The 17,839-nt window shown below is 46.3% G+C and overlaps 1 protein-coding gene across 1 annotated transcript in view; it reads left to right on the forward strand.

Moving 5' to 3' along the window:
- Positions 1 to 339: 339 nt before the first annotated feature.
- Positions 340 to 17,839, forward strand: part of GARNL3 (GTPase activating Rap/RanGAP domain like 3) — a 110,836-nt gene continuing 93,336 nt past the window's right edge. Inside the window, exon 1 of the mRNA XM_006917977.2 lies at positions 340 to 482. Within this exon, the coding sequence (XP_006918039.1) occupies positions 340 to 482 (143 nt within the window). The remainder of the gene's footprint in view (positions 483 to 17,839) is intronic.

Below are 17,839 nucleotides of genomic sequence, written 5' to 3' on the forward strand. Positions count from 1 at the left end.
CCGTCCTCCTTGTACCTTAGACCCCGCTGACGGGGCAGTGGGGATGGCCGCACTCACTGCTAAGAGTCTGGGCTGTTCCGGGGTCACGATGCCTTCCTCTCCTTCAGCGTTTCGGGCATCACGCAGCGTCTCGGGCATCACTTCCGAGCAGTAAGGGGCGTGGCCCAGTCCTGGCGGGGGTGCCCCCCAGCTTCCGCCCACCTAACTGACTCACTCACGGGGCTGGCCTCTGCGTAGGAGCGCCAGAATGGGCCAGTGACTGGCCTGTCGCTCTTCTCTGTTCTCAGTGCCTTTCCCAACTCCTGCTTCAGTTCGGCGCTTCAGCCTCCAGGCCCGCCGATGGATCCGCTGACGAAGGGGTCCTGTGGGGGTCAGATCGCACAAACCCTTCTGTGGAAAGCAAAGTCGTCTCTGTCCTTTGGCATCCAGCCCCTTCAGACGTGGCACACCAAAGACCCTGAAGTAGAGTCCCAGGTCAACCTGTAAGTAAGTAAAGAAGCATCATCCGTTTGTGCTTGTGCTCACCATAGCGTAAAACCCTGAATGCTCAGGAAGAGAATTACCTGTTTGGGGGAGACTCGGGAGGGAGAAGGAGTAGGCATTTGTGTGGGAGGTTTCATTTCTGTTCCTAATGATGTCTTATTCATGTATTTATTATTTACTTATTTAGCAATATTCATTGAGCACCTACTCAGCCAGGCCCTGTGTCAGGCATGGCGGGCAAAATAGATCCAACTGCTGTCTTCAGGGGAATTACAGCTCATGGGACAGATAGCTGTTACTCAAATAATCACACAAATAAATGCTGACAGATTGTGATAAGGGCTATGAAATGTGTTCCCTTGATTCAATAAGCATTTATAGAATGCCTTCTATGTGCCAGTAACATACTGGGTGTTTAAGAGAATAAGAGATTTCCTTACCTTTGGATATCAAATAGTATCTAAAAGGAGAAAAAAATCCAATATTATTCAGAAGGAGTGATAATAGTAATTACACTATAACTAATACGGTAATAGAGTCTAGATCTCATAGAGCGGTAACTATGTTCTCCTGTCTACTCCTGAATCCCCAGGGCTTTGTTATGGTGTACAATAATATTTGTTGGATGAATGAATAAGTGAATGAAGAAGATAGTAAAGACAAGGAGGGTGCTTAGCTCTCCAGGGGAATCAGAGGCACTGAGTACAATGATAGGATTGACTTTTTTAAAATATGAGATGCTTCAACACTTCAATGCAACATTTACCTATCTGTACTTTTGTGAAGCTAATTCCTGTCTAGGGGCACAGATCAGAATCGCCTGTGGGGCTTGAGAAACAATAGAGGCTTGAGGTCTCCCCCACCCACCAACCCACCAAGGAGATTCTGACTGAGTGGCTCTGGAGTGGGTGAAAGAGGGCTCTGCAGGATGCTTGCCTTCATGGAACTCACGGCATTTCCAGAGAGACAGACAAGTAGCCAAATAACTTCAGTGCCACTAGGAAAGAAACACATGATGCAGAAGTAATCTGCAGGACTAGGAAGACAAGGGGTAGCAGCTGAGCTTAGCCAGGCAAGATGAGCATCACCAAGCAGGAAAGAGGGAAGACGGTCACTTTAAACAGAAGAAACTACAGAGCTAAGGCTGGGATCCATGAAAGTATGTTCCAGCAATGTTGAGTGGTGTTAAATCAGTGGTTCCCAGCCTCGGCTGCACATGAGAATCACCCTGGGGGAACTTTCAAAACATATGAAGCCTGCGCCATCCCCCCAGGATTCTGTGGTCCAGATTAGGACACAAATATCAAGATTTCGTAAAGCTCTGTAGGTGATTCTCATGTGCAGCAGATGTTGAGAAAGGCAGCTTTAAAAAATGTGACCACCCATAAATACAGAATGGTGATGAAGCACCCTATATACCTAGTTAAGAGGTCTGAACTTTGTATCATGGGCAATGGGGAGCCTTTGATAGCTTTCGTGATGGTAAGAGATAATGCAGTTTGAAATAGACGAGCCTCACAGAGTTTGGATGAACGTACGATCACTAGTTCTGTAGTGGATTCTTCAGGGAAATCAGCAGGAGTCTAATGTCGCCGCTGGCCTTTCAGAGCTGCCACCACACCTTCCACAAATGGACTCGTAGGTCCATTTGTGAAACTATGGGAATCGAATGTCTCCCAGATTTGAAATCTAAAATTTCAGTGGATACTGAATTTCCTGAGCGAAATGCACCAAATTCTTGGAAGCCACTGGTAACCAGCGTCCTGGGCAGCCCTGGCGCGAGGCAGAGGACCAGAAGGGATGCTAGGACTCCATGCACCAGAGGCGGGGCGGGGAGAAGGGCCGCTCTCCCTTCTGAGTGTCAGGCGTGGGTCACAGGCCTCACGGCGGTCCGGCGCCGCGTCTTCTGCGGACTCCCAGCCCCGCAGTGCGCTGCGCGATAACGCGGTCGGAGGGGCGGGCAGGACTGAGGGAGAGCCTATGAGCCGCAGCGGAAGCAGCCCGAGGTGGCGCATCCGAGGCCCTATTGGTGAATCTGGCTAGGGGCGGGACCAAGCCCTGGTGATTGGCGGCTGCAGGGCTCGCGAAGATGTGGCGAGGATGGGACGGGCGGGGTCTGGCCAAGAGCTGGACCCTAGACTCAGGGGTTTTCAAGGGCCGGACTTGAAACTGATTCTACGGGAGCCAGATGTTGGGTTCTCTGGAAAACGGGCGTAACCGCTGCTGTTCTGTGGGCCACTCATCCATGAACTCATTCATTTAACGAATGTTTATTGATCACCTGCGTACCAGGCACTTAAGCAAACATCCTAAATGTGTTTTCTTATTTAGTCTTCACACACAAAAAAACCCTGATGAGGTAGCTACTGTTAGCTCCATTTTACAGGTAAGGAGGGCGAGGTCCAGAAGAGTTGAGAGACTTGTCTAGGACACACGGCTTATAAGCGACAACAGAGATTTGAACCTAGGTCTGTCTAGCTACAGTGCCTGATCCTAACCTCAGTACACTCAGCCGTGCAATCAAGAGCAGAGTGTTTGTGGGATGACAGTGTCCACATGGCGTCTTGGCTCTGTCCAGTGATGACTATAACAGTACCATACTGGACACCAATAAAGTTGACCAAGGACAAAGCTAGGTACTGTGGTAACACAAAGACCTTCTCTGCCAGAAAAAGCTTCTGTATCTGTCAAACAATTTACTGAGCATTCGTGTGCTGTGCAGGGCCTTGTACTAGGCACTGAGGAAGCATCTCCTTCCAAATTAAGTGGGGGCTTATGAAAGTGCTGTTACTTGGGGCAGGCTAAGGAGAAATACCTGAAGGATGGGACCTTCCTAGGCAGTTGTCGGTGAGGCTTTCCCAGACACGTGCATGTGTGCAAAGGCCAGTAGCATTAAAGCACCTTGGGCGGTAAGGGAACCGTGAACGCTCTGGTTTGGCCAGCCCTTCCTGGGGGAGTGGTGAGCAGTGAGTCTGAGAAGGCAGACAGAAGCCAATTCATTGGGGAGCGGGAAGGCTCAACTACCCTGCTGAGAAGTTTGGTCTGACTCTTTAAGCCAAGGCATAGCACGATAAGATGCGCTTATTGGAAAGAAAGCTGGTGTCAGTGGGCAGCTAGATTGCAGTAGGATAAGGCTGGTGGCAAAGGAGACCTATTAAAGTGGGCAGGCAGGACCTGGTAGGAGTAATGGGCTTGATTTAAGGACTATTTAAGAGGGAGATTAGAGTGGAGCTGGTGGCGGGGGGAGGAAGTGGGCCTCAGAGTCTTGACTTGGGCAACCGAGTAGTTGGTCTTGCCATTTATAAGAGGGCCCTGAGATGAGACAGCACAAAATCCAAGCTCGAATAAGACGAAGATCATTAGATCAATTCCATCAAGCCAAACAGGAGAACAGTTACATCTCTGGAGGTAGGACGTACTTGGGAAAGTCTTCTTGAAGAGAGTAATGTGAAATGCACCTTGAAAAGGGAGTAGAACCTTCCTTCCTTCTTTTCTTCTTCTTGAGAAGATTTTATTAAGCAGAGACGGGGGAGGAGGATATTCTAGATGGTCACATCCTGGTTTGTCTCTTGTGTGGTAAAGTAGTGGGAAGTCTGGAAAGTCAAACTGAGGGATGTATTATGAAAGATGTTGTACTTAACCCTCGGGACATTAGTTTTGGGTGGATTTTGAGACAGGCAAGTGATGGTTCGAGCTCTGGTTTTAAAAAGTCACTTTCACAGCTATGTACAGTAAGGAGACCAGGAAACCAATTAAGAGATGGGCTAAAGAGGGGCCTATTGGTTATAAGTGTCAGAAAACAAATTCAAAATAGTTTAAGCCAAAAAAGAAAATGTATAGGTTCAAACTAAAGAAAGGGACAGATCTGGCTTCAGGGGTGACTGGATCCAAGGGCTCAAAGGCTGCAGAGTCAGTCCGTTTTTCTCCGATCCCCAAAATACTCCATTTTTAGTCCTCCTTCTCTCTGCCCGTTGGCGTCATTGTCTCCTGCCAACCTGAGAAGTGATCTCAGGCAACATGAAGTATATTCTTACAGCTTTGCAACTTGAGGGGAAAAATCTTCCCCAGCAGTTAGAAGCACCCTGGGGAAGGACTCTAGTGGCCCAGTCTGTGCCACACGTCCATTTCAGGTTCTGCTAGGGAGATCTGCTACCAAGGCCAGAGCGGGTGGTTCTCGCCAGCCCTGGTGAGCAGAATGGCCTCGGAGACCGTTCAAGAGGTAGGAGAACAGGACTCGAGTGGGTCATGGAAGCCAGTGCAGGAGATTCAAGAAGAAAGGAAATGCTCTGTGACCCATCACAGAAGCAGCTTGGGAAGTTGTTTTAAAAATAGGCACCGCGGAACCTAGTTAATTAGCATCCCCGGGGGTGGGACTCGGGGATCTGGCATAAGGTGTTGAATGCAACAGAAAGTTTAAAGAACAAAACTAAAATCTGACCGTTGGATTCGATGATGTGGGCCATGCTGCACCTCTGAGGATGCATTTTCAGATGGGAAGGGAAGGTAGAAGGCAGATTGCAAGTTTCTACATCCCCCACTTTTCTTAATCCCTATCTTTGTTTCAGGGCTATTACTGATCCCGAAGGAGGTAACATTTCTTCACGGAGGTATTCTAGCTCGATACATTCGGGAAACAAACAAACAAACAAAGGAAAGTTATTAGAAAAACGACTATTCGGGGCCATTCTGCCTTAAAAAGATGTCAGCCAGGAGAGGAGGGAAGAAAGTTTGAAGTTTTTAAACCCCTCTGAATTATCTGTTAATTCACTTCTGCTATCAGTCCTTCATATGGTTAGTTACAATATGCTACCAAAAAGGTGATTTCTTAAAAAGTATAGTTCAGACTTAATTTCCCTAATTAAGCTGAATTAGCAATGTTTTACTTTTCGATCTTTTGAGGAAAGCTGCCATATATTTGAAAGAGTTTCTCATCTATACAAATATTAGACGTTACACAAATATTAAGGCAATTTTGTATTTAGACATTGTGAAATAGCTTCCAAAAGGCTCCAAAGACTTAGTTTGTTCCTGAGTGAAGGCCAGCCTGGTTTGAAAACACAGTGCTGGAAAGCAAGCTTTTTGGTTTACTTTAGGGGCCATTCAGTTCCCCGTCCTCACCTTTCCGTGAAGAAACCTGTGCCCCACTCGCATGGAGGGCGTTTGGATGGCCGACTTGTGTCTTCCCCCTTTCTTCTCTCAGTTTTGGGGTCCAGTTGCCCCAGAGAGCGGGCATTATCTCCTCTCCTGTTTCTTTGTGGAAAATACACCTGAGTCTCCCGGAGACAGGTGTGGGGGCCCATCTGTCTCAGTCTCCCCTTTTGGAGCTTGACAGTCATGACACAGCAGTTCCCCTGGCAACCATGCAGGCACGTGTCTGCCTGTCTATGCACCAGGCTCTCCCACGAGGGGCTGTTCCAAGGTCTAAGCTTGGGAAGAAGGAGGAAGCGGCCCATTTGGCGGTCAGGCTCGGATGGCCAGTGAAACTCTGACAGTAAAAAAATTGATATATTGATTTCCGTTTGCCCGACTCCTGTCCCACTGATTCCAAACACAGAGAAGGGAGTGCTTTGAATTATTGGTAAGCTCCCGAAGCTCCAACAATTGTGAGACAGGCAGGGATTTGTGTGGGTCGTTTGTTTGTGTTTATTTTTATTGTCCTGTTCTTCCCTGACTTAGCAGAGTATCTGACACATAGAAAGTGCTGACTATATATTTGTTGGGTGTAAGTGAAGGATAACAGAGGAGAGATGCCAGCTGATGAAGGTCTCGGCAGCAATGATAAAGGTCTAAGCAAAAGCAGAGAGAGTGGACATGGAAGGAGAGAAGGGGCAAGGGACTCGGAGACACTGCAGAATTCTACACATGACCTTGGGGCGAAACAGCACAGACAAGGTTATGCAGTGCAGGTTATTAGTCATAACAAAAGATTGAGAACCATTTGCCTAGGGAATCAATGACATCGAATCGGGTACATCTGCTCAGTGGAACACTGTGTGGCCATGAGAAAGAACACAGGAGCGTCTCTGGGACTGCTTTGGAAAGATCACGAAGATAACATGAAATGGAAAAATAACAAAAGCAAGGAATAGAGTCACGTATGGTATCTTGCCGTTTGTATTAAAAAAAAAAGCGGGGGAGGGGAATGCGTATTTCTCTTTCTTTGGAAAAGCAGACGGCATCTCTGGGAGGTACACGGTAAACCATACACCTTGCCAGTGGGGAGAGGAAATGGGGGCGCTGAGAGGGCAGGAGGGGGAGACTTCGCCCTCTATAGCCTTTTAGACTCTTGGGCTGTGAACCAAATGAGTGTGTTATCTCTTCGGAGAATGAAATACAAATACACAGATACAAACCTACAACTGTCGAAAGCCACGCTGTGCGGGGAGCAGTAGCAGGACCCAGTGACCGATTAGCTGTTGGATGTGAGAGATGCCATGGCGATGAGTTGGTACCCTGGGCGACTGGGGAAATCGTGGCAGTTCTGCCGAGGTGCACATGCAGGAGTGCGAGTGAGCGGGCGTTGGGCCAGCTTATGTTTTAGGGGCTGCTGGGGCGACCACGGAACCACGTCCAATGGTTGGAAGTCTGGGTTGGCAGTTGGAGAGAAAGATCTGAGTTGGGGATTTGGTTTGGCGAGTCGTTAGCACAGAGGTGATATTTGAAGGTGCCAGGAGCAGTGAGGTCCCCAGGGAGGGAGGTGACCTGAACTGAAGGGAGAGGAATGTGGATCTTCACCACTCAAGGATGACATGGAGTTCAAGATTATGATCTCACCTGCCAGGACATCCTGCCACTTATCAACACCCCTAGAGGGGAACTTGCTGAAAGCGACTATTTTTCCCTCAAGGAGGTTGCGCCGTTACTAAGAATTGTATTCCTTTGACGATTCCTTTTTTCTATTCTTTCAAATTTTACGGTCCTTAAGGGCCAGCAACCCATTTTTGGTGCTCACCTCAATTCAAAGCACAGTGCAAAGCACCGCAAGGACACACTATAAATAGCGACTGGATAGTATTACTCTTTTAATCGTTGCTTTTAAGAGGCAAAAGGAAATCGTCTAGGCTGCCCTGCCCTAAATTCCTTCAGCCAACACTTGTTTTTATAAATACGTCTTTATAAATTTTGGCCTTGGAAGCGGGCTGGTGGTTTTCTTGACATCTCCTGTAGTAATAAATGCTCTTAGTTAAAATACTTTTGCCTCCTATATTTTTATAAGTTTTGTTTATTATTTTGCTTTCTTTAAAGAAGAACATCCCCTCCCCCTTCCCTCGCCACTCTCCCTCAACCTTGGTTTGATAATCTCATTTTCTTAGACTATCTCAGAATCGGAGTAGCTTAGTGAAGTAAACATTTTAGAAAATCTTTCCACAATATAGTTTGACCTTAAAAGCACAGAGTAAGCTGCTTTTCTTCCACTACGTGGTCTGAATGCGCCTGGAGGAAAATCGAGCACAGATAAGCATGGGATGGATCTAAATTGGTCCAGAAAATTAGAATACAAAACGGAAATCATTTAAAAAGGAGGCTGGGCCTTCCTCCTCTCCTAGGTTATCTCAAAGTAAAATTCAGTCAATTCCATAAGCATTTATTTTTAATTTTGAGAGTAAGAATTCTTCACATATTGGTACTGGCTATGAAGATCAGAACATGACACCTCAAAATATGCCACTTCAGCCTAAGGGTTTTATTTTGAGCTGAAGGCATTTGATACAAAGCAAACACAGGAAGACCTGTCTGTCCTCCCCCATCTGCATGAAAGCAGAGTATAAATTTCCTTTTGTAAAGGTGCCCCCTCTCCTCTCCCGTACCAAGAAGAGAACAGCCCTATCACCAGAAGCAGAGAAGGCACCAAGATGAGTCTTCGTAAACAAGCCTTACGAAATAACCTTTAGCTACCATTAGCCTCCCCAGCGTATTTACCGTCTCGTGATTTACCACTTCTGGAAGCTCACACCCCTTTTCTTTTTGCTCATCGCTTCTTCCCCATGTATTGCCTTTTTTAAAGTGGTATATAAGCCCCTGAGTCTAACTACTTCCTTGGGTTTGCTTTCCTGTGGAGCACTTGTGCACATAAAATTAAAAATAAGACTTGTGTTTCCTTTCTGTCGTTTGGCAAACTGTCTTTTGTCAGTTTAATTCACAAGTCCCAGTCACAGAACCTAACAGGGTAGAGGAAAAGCTTTTCTCTCCAACACCTATGTTCCTCAAGTGAGAAAACCTTAGGTTACAGCAAATTCTACCTTGTCCCTAGCTTTTTTTTTTCTTCTTTGTGTTGTTCTTCAAGCACACACACATCTGCTTCCTAATGAGAGGTGTGGATGCACAACCTCTATTTATTCTAGTTATTGCATTCCAACGGCACCATGCTAAATGCTTCATACGTATATTTTCATTAAAACCAACAGCCCTATGAGGAAGTTACCATGGTTATCAGTATTTGTTAAATTAATTCGCTAATCAAGCTTCATTTTACAGTTGTAGCCCTGAGGGCCCGTAAAGGAGCTATTTCTTGCCTAAGATCAGGCAGTGAATTAGTGGTAGGTTAGACAGGGCCAAGTGCATATCAGGCAACACTTATGCACATATAATTTCTCTACACAAATAGATATTACTTTATTTAAGTTTAGGGTCAGGTTTCTATATTTTTCTCTGACATTTTAAAGTAATTGTTTACGAAGCTATAATTTACATGCAATAAATTGCAAGGCTCTTAAAAATACAGTTGGGTGAGTATGACAGTTGCAGCCGATGCACTGTTTTAGCATTGCAGTGGCCGTCAGTTGCACTTAATCGTATTACCAATTTATTGAAAGACACCGATCACTAGACATACGAAATGTAATCTTCATTATGAACTAATGGCTAGTGAATGATGTCACAATTTGTTTATTGTGATGGCTCCCATAACGTTTTCTTTGTTTGCTCATATTACTGGAATTGTATTAAACTGTGAAATGAATTTTCCGAGATTAACCTGAGGCAACATTTACAGTATTTTTATGTCTGATTCAAAAACTAATTTTGTGAATATGCTGTATAATGCAGCTCACTTCCAACAGCAGTCTGCAGAGGAATCATGAGCAAATGGGGGTGTCTCTCCGGGCCCGACCCTAGAGAAAGTTACAGAGTAGTCTGTGTATTTGCTCACCTCACCCCCCCGACCCTCCCACATCTCACTCCCGGCCCTTGTAAAGAAGGAAACCCTTAGGGAACATGATGAGTCTCCTCAGGGATTTGAAGGACTTTCCTGTAGAAGTGATCTTAACTTGTTTTATATGGCAGTAGAGGGCCGGCTGGCATGCATTCATTCATTCATTCATCATTGAACACAGCCCCACTAGACCTAACCGTGTACCAGATGTTATGTTAGGTGTGGAGGGTTTTATACTGAACAAAACCAACGGGGAGCCTACCATTGCGAAGCTTGTACTCTAGTGGGGGAGGCAGATGTCAGTCCAATACGCTCTGTAATTTCTAGTCTGGGTTTCGGGGGCGGGTCAGGAAGAAGGAATTTGGAGAGCACATTCCAGATCCTGAGATGAGAAGAATCTTAGAAAGCTGGAGGAAAAAGAAAAGCCATGTAGCTGGACTCCTGAGAGGGAGGGAGAGTGGGCCAGGCTGGCAGTGATGGTAGAGAAGAAACAAATGAAAGAATGAAGATGTAGGACCAGCTCGTGGAGAGTAAGGTGTGATGGATTTCAGCTCTATATAGAAGAAAACTGTTCAATAGGAAGAATGGAGGGCCTTGGGCCATCCCGTGTCTCTTACGTGTAGGTAGAGACTGGAGAGCTATTTTTCAAGTATTTGCTGGAGCAGACATGATCACTGATCACAGGTTATACACCAGATGGTCCTTCAGTTTCTGGACCTGGAAGTCTCTGGAAATCTCTTCCATCCTAAGATCCCATGGTAAGGAGGCAGGAAGACAGAGAGGCTACCACAGGAATCTGCGTAGGAGACAGGGAGGACCCGAGATCAAGGAGCTGGGCTGCCTTAATATGGGAGATGATCACTGATGATATTCGATGATCGATTGTGGAGCTTAAAAGAGAGGAAGAAGTCAAAGGTGATTCCGTAGCTTGAGATCATGAAAATAATCATACGCCGACAGAAGCGAGAAACTAAGTTATCAGGCGAGTTTTGGAAGAACCATACTGAGCTGCTGGCACTGCCGGGACAACCAGGAAAGGTAACTTGAGTGTAATTAAGCCCAGAGGGGCACATGTGAGACTTGTCGGTAATGTCGATGCTATAAGAGTGGATACATCCTTCAAAGAACGGACCTTAGGGGGCACTTCAAGTTTGGGAACAAAAGAAAGGATGAGCCAGTGAGGGAGACAGAGAAGAGATGGTCTCCTGGGACTTTGTAGAGGAGATGCTTCCGTCACCATTCAGTGGGTAGGAAACGGGTCTGCCAGCGTTTCTTAGAACCCCCTTCGGAATTGATTTTCGCTAAAACTACAGGTGCTTAGATCCTGCTCCTGAAGATTCTGATTGAGGAGGTCTGGCATGGGAACTGGGCATGTATATATTTAGATGAAAACATATTAAGCAAACTTTAAAACTTACGAGGGATCATAAGACACTGTCTTTATGCCATCGTGGTGGTGAAGGATTTCTTAAGTCAGAAAAACAAAGACCATACAGGAAAAGATTGGGAAAAAAAAAAAATTACATTAGAAGTCTTAAATTTCTACATGATAATAGACATCAGGAACAAAATTGAAAGAAGAAAGGAAAGAAGGAAGGAAAGAAGGAAGGAAAGAAGGAAGGAAGAAAGGAAGAGGAGGAAGGGGAGGGGGAAAGAAAGAAAGACAGAGAGAGAGAGAGAAAGAAAAGGAAGGAAGGAAGGAAGGAAGGAAAGAAAGAAAGAAATAAAGAAGGAAAGAAAGACCACTTTCTGAAGAAGACATCTGTAATTTTTTAACAAAAAAAAAAGGGGGGATTGGTATTCAGAATACACAAATTACTTCTACCAATCAATCAGAAAAAGACCAACAACCTACAAAAGGTTGGAATAGACAAATCACAGAAAAGGAAGCCCGGATGGCCAATAAGCATAGAAAAAGGTGTCCAAGCTCTTGAATTAGCAAGGAGATCCAAACTAAAAACACAGCTCAGTGGCACACCATTTCATATCCTTCAGACTGACAAAAAACAACTTCTGACCATCCCAAGGGCTGGCTCGGATGTGGAGCAAATAGAGCTCGCACCATGCCGAAGGGTGAGTGAATGGGTATACGGGAAGTCCTCACTCAGCAGCGTCCATAGGTTCTTGGAGCCGTGGTGAGATGATGTATAATGAACCCGGTTTTCCCGCAGGCTAATTGATATAAACAAGAGTTCAGTTCCTACGGCATCTCATGAACGTTATAACAAAACAACGTTGAACTAAACGGCATTTTTTGAGGACCTGCTTTTACTCACTTTGGAAAGCAAATTTGGCAGTATATATATATAAAAAATAATAATAAGATGTACATATCATGACCCAGCAATTGCATTCCTAGGTGTAGATCTAGGGACATGATTGCACTTGTGTTCAAGGAGACACGTAAGAGGATGTTCATTACAGCATTGTTTAAAAATTGGAAACAACTGACATATCCAATAATAGGAGAATGGAGGACCAGTGGGGTATTGATGCAGGAAGTGAATGAATTCGAGCTACAGGTATCAACGTGTACAAATTTGAAAAATTGTTCAACCAAGAAGCTAGTTGTGGGAAGATATGCACCGTATGGTATTCGTTTGTGTACAATTTCAAAACATACTAAACAACACAGTACACATATAAAAATATATGCGGCGAGTATAAACCAAATTATTTAGTGGGTGGTTGTTTCAGGAGAGAAGAGAGGTACACAGGAACCCCGAGTCTATCTATAATGTCCATTACGTTATGCTTTATTTTTCTGTATCTTGAAATATTTCATAATAAAACAAATAGAACAAAAATCCAGGTGATTCTGATATATAGCTAGGTTCGAGAAACAAGGCCTAGAATCAGTGCTTCTCAGATTCCAATGTGCATATGAATCCTTGGGAGAGCTTGTTAAAATGCCGATTCTGTTTCGTTAGGTCTGGGGTGGGACCTAAGACCCTGCATTTCTAACCAGCTGAGGTCCACACTGTTTAGCAAGAGACAGAACAACCTTGGTATTCTCTAGGATTCTTGCTGCCAGGGGCGGGGTGGGGTCGTGGTGGTAGGGGGACAGTTCGGAAGCACCCACTCAGGTTGGCATGCCTCCCTTCAGAATGTGGGTGCGGTTGGAGGCAGACCTTGTGAATGAATCTCAGTGGGGAAATTTTTGAGAATCTGGGGAGACAGACTCTGGAGGATTTTCCCCCAAGAAGTAAAACCTGCAGGTGTCAGGAGGTATGTAGCAACATATGTTGTCTGCTAACCTTTTTCCTTAAATAAAGCTTCTGCTTAGCACTTTGTGGTCACGCATGTGTCGGTCTCCTGTGAGCCATGTTTCCCAAACCAAGTTAAACTCTGAGCTGGAAAACCCTCCAGTCTTGACCTTCCAGGAAAAGAGAAGCCAAGGTCACCGAAGAGTAGGGTGGGAAGGAGCACATGTGCAGACGTTACACGTTGCAGGCATCGCTTTGTGGAAGCAGTTCCCAGGCTTCTGGATGGTGGATCTTAAGCTGAGAAGAACATGGCAGACCTCTCAGGCACCCGCCCCCAGAGTGTGCATATTATGCATATGATGGGAATAAAAAGAGGTTCTTTGACAAAATACCAGATTTGCTACACACAGGTGTTCTTTGCTTGCACAATATTTTTTTCCTGTGAAGTCTTATGTACCTTATGTTTTCCCACTGCACTGTAAGTGCTGACAGCTCAGGTTGAGCACCTGGTACCTCATAGATGCTCAGTAACTGTTTATCGAATGAGCGAAAGAATTTTGACTCAGTTTTTGTAACGAAACTTTTTGAGAGACTCATAGATTCATATGCACTTATAGGAAATAGCACAGAGAGACCCCACGCACCCTTTACCCAGTTCCCCCCGATAGTAACATCTTGCATAACTACGGTACAGCATCACAGCCAGGAAACCGTCCTTGATTCGATCCACGGGTCGTAGAGTCCCCGTTTTACATGCAATTTTAGCATATCCGTAAGTCCATTCATCCATGACTACAGGCAAGGTACCGAATGGTCCATCCCCACAGCATCCCTTCTGCTGCTCTTTCATACCCACACCTACCCTCCTCTTCCCTGTGTAATTTTGTCATTTCACGAATGTTATGTAAATGGGACCATACAGTATGTAACCTTGTAGGATCGGCTTTTCTCACTCATCGTCATTCCCTGGAGAGTTATCCAAGTTGTCGTCTGTATCGGTAGTTGGTTTCTTTCCATTGCTGAGTAACTAACGTTCTGTGGCGTGGATGAACCACGGCGTGTTTAACCATTCGCCTTCTGAAGGGCGTAGCCAGGCCTTTTCCGGTTTGGGCCTGTTGTGAATAGAGCTGCATTCGTGTGCAGGTTTGTGTGAATAAACGTTTTCACTTCTCTGGAGTTAACGCCCAAGGGTACAATTGCTGGGTCATATAGTAACTGCATGTTTAGTTTTATAAGAAACCGCCATCTGTTTTCCAAAGAGGCTTAGCTTACCATTTCACTCGCCCACCCGCTGCGTGCGAGTGGTCCAGTTTCTCCATATCCTCGCCAGCACTTGGTATGGTTGCTTTTTTTTTTTTTTAACTTAGAGAATTTCAGACACTGGTAGAGATCATTATTGAAAGGAGCCTTGCGGCGAATTACTGTAAGGCTTTATTAATGGTAGAGAACCAGATAAGTTTCACGTCTTTGTCAGAAACTTAGTAGACATGTAAATACTACAGGAAAAGACGACTAGAATGAGAACAATGACTGAATAACGGTGAACGTGACATCAGACATACCGGAAGGCGCGTACGTCAGAACGTCTCATGGCAGATGGATGGGACTTGGAGGAAAGGAGAAGAGGCAGGAGCCCACCTGTGTTCAAGTAGAACCAAGGCCAGCTGCGGTTATCATTTATTCATGATTCATTTATTCAACGATTATTTATTGCTGTGTACCAGGCACTCTAGGACACGTGGGGCGTGGTGAGGACCAAGGTCACTAAGATCCCTGACGAACAACCAGCATTTCTTTAGTGGCCACTGTGTGTCAGGTATTGTCCCAGGCACCTTATGATATCTTTAGTCCTCCCACAGAGACAGATATTATTTTAAGCCCCCGTTACAGATGAGGAAACAGGCTCGGAGAGTTTAAGTAATTTCCCTGAGGTCATGGAGCTGAGGTGCCCAAAAATCCGAATCCGGGCATGTCTGCCATGTTATATGGTTGGTGGAACTTGCTGCGGGAGTGAATTTAAGGTCCTGGTACAGAAACACGGGGGACTGCAACCTCAGAGGCACAATAGGGCCACAGAGAGTTGTCTGGCGCAAGAAGCAAGGGGCTGATTTCCTGGGCCCCTGCTTACTTCCTCATCCCTTAAAGCCGGCGTCTTAAGTCTCTTCAAAAGAAAATCTTCCATTCCATCATTAGAAATTAATGGCATCTCTGGTATAATTGGCCTCTCTTGCTTTTTTGTGTCACTGATCTTCAGAAGGAGAGACAACTCATCTCTTGTGTGTAGTAAGCTGTTCTACAGCCTGTTGTTAGGAGGCCCTGGGTCCCCTCCACGCCTAACTCTGTAGTCTGGCACGTTTTTGTTTGTTTTTGTTTTTTACCTTCTCTCTCCCTCAAATAAGGGGATCCCTTCCGTCTGTCTGTTACTATCTGCTTATCGGGGGGCTGCGGCATTGTCCTGGAGCTCCCGACACCGAACTCTGCTGTCAGTAGCTTCTGAAAAACTGTCTGATGTTTCTCACGATTTTTCTGCTGATCTGAGGCGAGTCCTGTTCTTGCAGCAGGGCCGGAAGTGACTGAGGCCTGGGTGAGTGGGGCCGGCCGGCCGTTAGGGTCAGTCACTAATCTCTGGGTGAGTTGACTAAGAGCCAGGATCCCTGAGTTTCAGCTTCCTTCTTTTTTCCTTATTCAGTTTCCATAACTTTGACTCTTTGGAGGGGTCTGTGCTGCTTTCTGAGACTCTGACTTACGTAAAGGCGATTTTTCTAGTCTCTGCGTGGAGCCGGAAATTTTTGCTTTCATCCTGGGCCATAGTCAGAGACTTAACATGACGATCTCCTCAGCGCTGCTCGTGCTTGCGAAGCGTAATCCGCATGCTCACATGTCAATTGCTAGCACAGAGGTGCTTGTATTTAGAGACTAGACCACATTGCACGCGAGGAACTTGAACTCTCTGGTACATTTTTGCACCTGCCGCGTTCTGGTGACGTGCTCTTGAGTCCCAGGTGCTTTCTCGGTGAGGTCACAGCGCTAGGCCAACACTTTAGGGAGGAGATGTCATTCCGAGCTGTGATGCTGTCCCAAGCCCTGCCCTAGGCGGCCTGGTCTCCGTCTCTGCTGAGGGGAAAAAAGAAGTCACCTTGTTTTAAACTCCTAATAAAGTCAGTCATCATTTATGCTGAGCGCCCCTTCCCAGCTCTCTCTCTAGCACCCTGAGAAGAATCCATACTAATGATAAGAACTAATAATAATAATAATGATAAGAAATAATAATAATAGCTAACATTTATCGAGCAGTTTCAGTGAGGACGTTGTGCTTAGAACTGACTTTTATCTGTGCCTTCTACTTTATTCTTAATAATCCTGGTAAGGAGGTGATACTACCAACCACACTTCATCCATGAAGGAATGAATGCCTGGGGAGGCACAGAACCCCGTCTGCCTGCAGCACACGCCCTCCAGGGCGGTATCATACCACCTCCATCCACAGGAGCCTCCGTCGAGGCCTTGTCCTTCCATCCGGAAGTGCTGCAGAATGACCAACAGGTTCCCCAGGGACTCCAGAGTCATCTGGAAGAGCAGTGTTTTTCCAAACATTGTCTGTGGCCCGCCTGCAGCAGAGCTTCCCCAGCTGCTTGTTAAAATCACAGACCTGGTGAATCACAAGCTCTGGGAATAGGGCCAGGGAATCTGCATTTTTATCAAGCTCCCTCAGGGACTCTGATGGCCTCCGCTGTCTGATGAACATCACTATCGAGTATTTTCATTGGCACACGAATCACAGTTTCTGGGTAGGCCTGAAACCAACCAAAGGGATTCCTGAGGCTATAGGGCGGAGTGGGGCAAACTTTGTCTCTAAAGGGCCAGATAATGAATAGTTTGGGCTTTGTGGGTTATATAGGTCACTGTCGCAACTACTCAATTCGGCCATCGTAACCGCAAAGCAGCCGCAGAGGACCTGTAACCTAAGGGCGTGGCCGTGTTCCAATAAAAGTTGGCTTTCGTTGTGGGTTATATAGGTCACTGTCGCAACTACTCAGTTCAGCCGCAGAGGACCTGTAACCAAAGGGCGTGGCCGTGTTCCAATAAAAGTTGGCTTTCAAAAGCAGGTCGTGGGGGCCATAGTTTGCCAACCCCTAGAATCATCCTGGCCCCCCAGTCCTCTGGGGATTATTCTTCCATTGCTTTCTGTTACCTATGGAGAGCTATATTAAGATAAAAGCACCTGTTATAATAAACCCTGAATCTTAGTGACTTAAAACAATACAAGTCATTTCTCACTCATGTCACCGTCCAGTGAAGGTGTTCCCGCTCTGGACCTTCTGTGTGGTCCTTTACTGACCAGGGCTCCTCCGCATCATGGCGTGGCCCCACCTTGGTCCTCACGGCCCTCTCCATTGAGCCAGCAGAGGGGACAAGAGGAAGGATGACTCACGGGAAATCTCACGGGCTAGGTCTGGAGGAGGGGCCACCGTTTCTACCCTCGTCCCATGGGCCAGAACTCTCGTGGTACGGGGTCCAGACACAGAGTGATTTCTCAAGCCCGGGAGGCCCTCGGTCACTAGACTCGCCCTCTTCCCTTCCGTCTTTGCGTGACAGCCATCCGGTTCTTGCCTGGGCTCGTGTCTTCCTCGCACGAAACCTTGCTCAGGGCAGCTGGCAGGAGCCAGCACGCGGTGTTACTCTGGTCTGTCCAGCCACCTTCCCCAGAGCTACAGGCTCAGAATATGCAGACTCATCTCCTCACTTACTGTAGGTGTTAAGTCTTACCCCATATTTTGCTAGTGTGGGACACAGATCTCCATATTTCAGCCTCTGGGATCAATTTCTCACCGGCTGCGGCCTGCCTACTGCACCGGTACCACATATTTGGGGTTGTTGCTATGGTAGCGCCCCACTGCACGATACCCACCTCCGTGTTAGTTCAGGTAACACTGTGGCCCTCACAGGGAAAGCCACGTCCTACGTGCTCAGCACAACTGAATGTTCGTTTCTCCCTCAC

Source organism: Pteropus alecto, unplaced genomic scaffold (assembly GCF_000325575.1).
Source record: "Pteropus alecto unplaced genomic scaffold, ASM32557v1 scaffold67, whole genome shotgun sequence".
Classification (NCBI taxonomy): Eukaryota; Metazoa; Chordata; class Mammalia; order Chiroptera; family Pteropodidae; genus Pteropus; species Pteropus alecto.